Raw genomic sequence first — 6,744 nt, forward strand, 5'->3', positions numbered from 1 at the left:
TTAATTCAAATATTATACAATGCCACCAATAATGAATCATTTGACTCATGCATGTGGTACCAAACATAACTGATGACTTAGTCATCGTTATCTCCAAAGATCCCCACCAATAGGATCGATTTCTGTTTGGAATCGAAGAACATCACAATTTGCACTCAATCCACACTATGGGATTGAGGCCATCACTAGACCAAAGCGTCCTAACATCACCAGATAAATACCCTGCAAACTTCACTGAAAAAAAGTCCTACAAATTCTATGAATGCATGATACGCAACAACACACAATACGACCATGACTAGTCAAAATGCATCATCATTCATCATTTTAATCACACCTCATCACATACTCCATCATCACACATACATCACAACAACATCAAAAACATCATAGAACACAAGTCAAGTAACAACAAGACATGGTTAATTCAATTTCATAATAGAAATCATATTTACTATTATTCATCACAAAGTATCATTGCCTCATCATAAAAAAGTACTAGGAGACTATATCCTACAACTCATTTTATTCTATCAGAGTATAGGTTATTTTATTTTCCCTCCCACGCTTCGAACAACGCGTTAAACGGAGTCTGGAAGCTCAAGTTATGGCCTTTACAAAATTTCAGGTTCAGACACCATTCACCCGCGAGTCTCCTCGTTCGCCCGACGACTAAAGTAAGTAGCCAACATCCCAATTTTCTCAAGCCTCTCACCTGACGAGCCTCTTCACTCGCCCGACGAATCAAGTCAGTAGCCAACACATCCCCTCTCCTACATCACTTTCCAAGATATAACAATTTTGATATTCTCTTTCACTTTTATATGCTTGTGCTCAATATATATATATATATATATATATATATATATATATATATATATATATATATATATATATATATATATATATATATATATATATATATATATATCTTAAGTGCTCAATATGTTTAAGAAACTTTTATATGATGTATGAAATTTTTACACAAAAAGTTTATGTCACAAAGTTACGAACCCATAGAAATCATAGATGAATTATTTAAAAAATAAGATGGGAAAAGATAATTTAAAATCTGAAAAATTCATAATTTAAATACATCAAAAGATGCCTCTTGAATGAGTAGTATTGCTTAAAAATTATTTATGATTAATTGTAATAATATGTGAAAAGGTTACACGAGCATGTGCAATGAATAGGTATTGCAAAGATTCAGATTTTTCAAAAAGCTACATCTTATAATCGATTGTCATACCACTATAATTGATTATGGCAAGTTAAACGTTCAAAATATTCAAAATTTACACACGATTGTCATAAGAGGAAAATCAATTATTCCTCTTCTAAAATACAAATTTTGCTTTGGCAGCTGCATCATGACAATCAATTTGTCAAATGTGACAATTGATTGTTACAAATAAAATCTTGAAATTTTGCTAAGCTAAACATGTTTTATGCATGGAAATCATGTATAAATGTTATGGCCATCCTCTTCACAAATCTTTGGAACCTCAAGGCATTATTAATGAGGAGTTTTGACTTAGTGGATGGACTCAGTGTGAAGTTTTACAAAAGCAAATTATATTGTATAAACATTCATATGGTATCAAATCATAAAAGAAGTTCCACATGAAGGCCAATTATGGAAAGGGCTATTTCTGTCCATTGGTTGAACTCTATCATCACCAACATTCCTATTTACATTTTGTCCTTCTTTAAAGCACCAACATTTCTATTTACCTTGTAAAAAAAACTAATATTTGTTTGGATATATTTTCCTAAAAATGAATTCAATAAATTTAAATATTATTTAAATATTAAATTGTATTTAAACCAAATATCTACTAATCCTAGTTTTATATGAGAATTAATTCTTAGTAAAATCTATTATATTTTAGACATGTTAAAATCAATCTTACACTTTTATAGCCAATTTTGTCAGCTCCATAGTTATAATCAATTTTGGCCATGTTCTCATTTTTAGTGTCAATGGCAGAATATTTTGTAATGGAAAATCCTATTTTACAAATATATTTCCAAACAAAATAGAAACAAAAAGATTAATTTAATAAAAGATGCTCAATATTATAAATTTGTTGAATGCCATATAAGTCTATGGCTAAAGGTTTAGCAGCAGCTTCAAGTAAGTCATATAGCTGTTTTTATACCTCAAAAACAAAAAACAAAAGAAGCAAAGTAGCATCATCATAATCATAATCATTTACACATTGCTTTTTTCCAGCATCAAAAAGCACTTTTTTTAATTGACTTTTTTCTCTTTTAATTGCTTAATTGATCAAAGCATCCATCCAGGAACAAATCCATTCACTTGTTGTTGAGCTTGGCTTGTTGAAGCTATCTGATCTGATGCTACATTGTTGTACCTATAATCCGAACTGAATCAAAAGAACACGAGTTAAAATGTGTAAAATTAAAGGGAAATTATATTTTGACGCGAAATGGAAATTTGAATTTATAATATATTTACCCGATTTGTAAAGTTGGATTGCAATCTAGTTGCTGGAAGAAGCTTTGAGAGTGAGCGTTTTGTTGATCGGCGTATTGCATGCTTTGATCGCCGGCTTCCCATGATTGCCTGTACTGATTTCTCGAGTTTATTTCGTCCAACTGAAATGTGATTGTAGTCGTATGGATCATATTTATAATCGGAAAAAGGAAAGGACTAATTTTGATGGTGTATTGAAAAATTCATAAGATCGAATTGGTTAGACCTCTAATCATGATTTGATTATTTCAATCAGTTCGATCATAGTTTCAAAAGTATGAAATATTCAAAAAATTGCAATAATAAGCCTATGAGAGTTGATGATCTATCTAAGTTTATATAGCAAGAGGCTAATCAGGAAGTACCACCTGAAAATTTTCGATATAACTTAGGGTTAACCGTCCAATGTCGGGAGCAATCATCCGAATTTCAACATGACAACATAAAAACCCCATGAGCAATACATGGGAAAGACTCGGCATAGGTTGAATAACTCATCATAATTTTAAATTGTGGTTGCGGTCACACAGTTGCAATTGTAGTTGTAGTCATTATGATTGCAGCAACATACATTGCGGCTGTTGTAACGTAAATTTTTTATTGAAAGGTTTTTGAAATTCACAATTGAGAAATTCTTAAAATTATGATTTTTCATTAAATTTTGTATGGAGATTCAAAAGTTGAGTTTTGATGAAAATATCGGAACAATAAAATTGTCTAATATGGTTCGAAATGTGACTGCACAAGTCATTTTTCTATCACAATTATGGTTGCAGATTGCAATATAAAATCATGTATCTGATGACTTTTACATGGAAAGGAAGATGGGGAGTTATCCGAGTAGGATTATTTCCCACAAAGACGAGACGGCCACATGCGAAAACACTGTAGTGTGCAACAGAGCTGGTATTCTTATACTTATGGCATGAAAATCAAGAATAAGCACATCATGTTTTTACCTTCATTGACAAGGATCTATTTGCTTCTACCAACATGTGTTCCTGTGAAAATAACAGTGTCTGAAATTGTTAAGCACTCACTAATTTTCTTATTTAATTAATTAATTTCTCTAAATATACATGTCAAAACCATCTACCTTATTTTGAAGATCAGCTAATTGGTCCAACATAAATTGAGTCTGCAAATTCATGTTTCAAACAGTTCAAAATAACCACACAAAAAAATGTCACAATAACATTTAAGAGTAAATTAATGAATACTATTTAACTTTCTATTAATTCAATTAATCATATTGTAAATGTGAAACATTAGAGAAACATTAAATCAACTTCATCTATAAACTTTGATGAAAAATCATCAGAAATTTAATACATAAATTAAATACCTTTGTTGACCTAACATGCTTCAGAGATGAATCCAATTGCCTTTCAAGCTGCTCAAGATCTTTAGAACTCAGTGGCCCTAAATCTTCCCCCAAAAGATTTCTGAAACATTGCAAACAAATACATAACATTTATAGTCAAAATAATTAAAAAGAATTATATATATTGAAATTTTATACTAATAATTTTTTTTTCAGAAATAAATACTTCACCTCTGTGTTCTTTGAAGATTCTCGAATCGTTGTTTCAGCTTCAAGTATTCACGGTAGCTACTCTGCTTCGAACAAACACAATAATAAACAAATGAAAAATAATAAAAAGACAAAATTACAATCTATATCGAACATCTGTAATGGATCGGAGTATCCCTTATACTTTTCATTAAATACCGAATATTGCAAGATTAGTCGAAAGATTGTAAATAGTCGGTACCTCGAGTTCTTTGGCAGGTTTGCTAACTTCTACAGCTCCATAACTACACTTCTGGTACCTATCAAGAGTTTTGAGCATGCTGTTTTCAAGAGGAAGAAAAAAAAGAATTTAGATAATAAATATTACATAAATTATATATAATAATGAGTAAAAACTTTGAAAATATCAAAGTAACATAACTTCTCACAGTCAAAATAAATTTGTACAAACACTGTTACATTTAGATATGATAATCCATACCCTATCTATATTATCTAATAGCTTCTGCAAAAATATTTTAATTAAAGCAAAAAATTCAATTAATTTTTTATACAAAAAAAGCATCACTCTCTTCTTCAAAGGAATTTTTGTGTAATAACTAGAAGTAGTTAGTATTATCCAGAAAGATAACATTTTAAAGCTTTCTGCAAGAATCATCACCTAACTATAATAGGTTTTCAATGAAACCAGGAAAAGCAAAATATTAAAAAATTTATTTAAAAAAAAAAATCTTGATCTAGATTATTTTAGAACCTAAAGCAAGGTTTCAATGAAAAAATAATTTAAACCTAAAATAAAAAAATAAATTTAAGAAAAATAAAAAACACAGTCAAACAATAATCTAAAACAAAAGTAACCGTACAAAGGACATAAACATTTTAGATTTTCATCAGATCATGTACAATCTTACTAGATCTGATAAATCTGTTATCTTTTACATTGAAAAATTATTAAAAAAAATAATTAAAAATAATTTAAGAAGCTATAAACTTTGCATATATTTAAATAAAAAAATTCAAATAATATGAAACAATTATATGTAGATGTAGATCTAATAGGTAAACAAAAAGAAATTGCTTGAAAAAATTAGAAAAAAATATATATAAAATAATTAAAAAAAAATTTTTGAGATAGAGGGAGATTCATACTTAGAAGTGCTGCAAAACTCATAGAGTTTTCCACGAGTGGAGAAGATGATAAGAGCAACCTCAGCATCACAAAGAACAGAAAGTTCATAAGCTTTTTTAAGAAGACCATTTCTTCTCTTAGCAAATGTTACTTGTCTGTTTATCTTGTTTTCTATCCTCTTCAACTCAACCCTTCCTCTTCCCATCTCTTTTTACAACAATTTTTTTTTGTTTCTATTTTTGAACAATATTTTCCTCTTTCTTTCACTTTGGTACCTTAGGATGATCCTTCTTTTCTGGGTCAGTACCCTAATGGAACCATATTTGTGAAAACAATAGAAAGTTTATAATACTTCTCAAGTTGAAAACAAAACTTGAAGCCCTAGAAAGAGGAAACATGAAAACTTAGAGGAAAATTTTGAGATATTTTATAGAGGAAAGAAAAAGTATACCATTTTGTGTTATTGTACTCTCTAAACTTTCCTTTTTATTATCCTTTGGTTTTTCTCATTTTTCTTTTTTTTCTATTTTTTTAGTTAAGTATCTTTCTGTCCGAAATGTTAATTTCGGGATTTATTTTGAGTTCAAAATTACAAAAATTTATATTGATTTTTTAACTCTTCAAATATATCATGTTAATTTTTTACGTCAAATTATAGATAAAAAAATTTAGAATTCGATTTTAAGATTTTTTTTAAATTAGATAAAAAAATGACTAATAATAATGTACGTTTTGAATAGTTAATAGGTCAATATAGATTTTTTTTTTGAGTTAAGTGATCAAAATGAATTGCGAGAATATCACACAAGAACAAAGAGAAATTAAATTATTTTTTAATTTTTTTTTTTATATTTTAACTTTTTTAAATCTCCACCAGAAAAAATATTGAAGTGAACCTAGATTAGGGTTTCTAGTTTCATGAAAATTTCTTTTTCCCATGCTTTTCTATGTTATGGTATTTATAGTAAGAAAAACCGTATCCCAGATGCAACAGAAGCGCGTGTGGTACACGAAGGGTATCTTTTCATTTAGATTGGAATCTAAGTGGTGGACAAAGGCGCGTGGAGACAGCTAAGGTTACAATAAAGAGAAAAGCTTGTCATTTTCTACAGTGTTTTTCACAGAGGTAGAGCTAGTGTATCAGAACGTCGTCATATACCTTAAAATGGATTCCACACGTGTCAAGTTATGAGTGGTTATGAATGTGAACTATAATGATGATAATAATTTAATGTTTTTTGTGAATTGTAGGATGAAACAGTGAGAAAAGTGCAGTGAAGCTATGCCTTAGTTAGGCTTTGCAATTTGTATTGCATTCATTTGTTTGATAGTTTGGAATTATCATTACAAGGGGTAACAAAAGAACTCATATGGATTAGTGTTTGTGTGGTTTTTGTTTCACAATATAAGGTAATTTGGGTTCTGTATTTTTTTTTACCTTTTTTTCTTTCTAGATGACAAATTAGGAAGAATAACAAAAGACTTCATATGGGTGTGTATATATAATTTCCATTTTTCCTATGTTCTCAAAAAACCAATAAAATTTACAAATGTATCACTCTTTGAATCACATAGTTG

The 6,744-nt window shown here is 29.1% G+C and overlaps 1 protein-coding gene across 2 annotated transcripts; it reads right to left on the reverse strand.

Moving 5' to 3' along the window:
• Positions 1–2,061: 2,061 nt before the first annotated feature.
• Positions 2,062–5,628, reverse strand: LOC131634441 (agamous-like MADS-box protein MADS2). 2 transcript variants are annotated; one of them, XM_058905111.1, is made up of 8 exons: positions 5,187–5,628; positions 4,279–4,357; positions 4,059–4,123; positions 3,849–3,948; positions 3,600–3,641; positions 3,463–3,504; positions 2,486–2,625; positions 2,062–2,393 (listed from the first exon to the last, which is right to left on the reverse strand). In XM_058905111.1, the coding sequence occupies exons 1-8, from the start codon at positions 5,369–5,371 to the stop codon at positions 2,294–2,296; spliced, it is 753 nt and encodes a 250-aa protein (XP_058761094.1). In that variant the 5' UTR covers positions 5,372–5,628; the 3' UTR covers positions 2,062–2,293. The 2 variants fall into 2 exon arrangements, with proteins under 2 accessions (XP_058761094.1, XP_058761095.1); XM_058905112.1 differs by having other exon boundaries at positions 4,059–4,120; positions 5,187–5,624.
• Positions 5,629–6,744: the final 1,116 nt, after the last annotated feature.

This window comes from Vicia villosa, unplaced genomic scaffold (genome assembly GCF_029867415.1).
Source record: "Vicia villosa cultivar HV-30 ecotype Madison, WI unplaced genomic scaffold, Vvil1.0 ctg.001291F_1_1, whole genome shotgun sequence".
NCBI lineage: Eukaryota > Viridiplantae > Streptophyta > Magnoliopsida > Fabales > Fabaceae > Vicia > Vicia villosa.

What these genes read in the sequence shown, in the direction of transcription:
- LOC131634441 (XM_058905111.1), bottom strand. Translation starts at nt 5,371, where the DNA reads ATGGGAAGAGGAAGGGTTGAGTTGAAGAGGATAGAAAACAAGATAAAC. An exon ending in GAGTTTTGCAGCACTTCTAA is followed by an intron (nt 4,358 to 5,186) that starts GTATGAATCTCC and finishes TCTTGAAAACAG; the next exon opens with CATGCTCAAAACTCTTGATA. An exon ending in AATCCAACTTTACAAATCGG is followed by an intron (nt 2,394 to 2,485) that starts GTAAATATATTA and finishes CTTTTGATTCAG; the next exon opens with TTCGGATTATAGGTACAACA.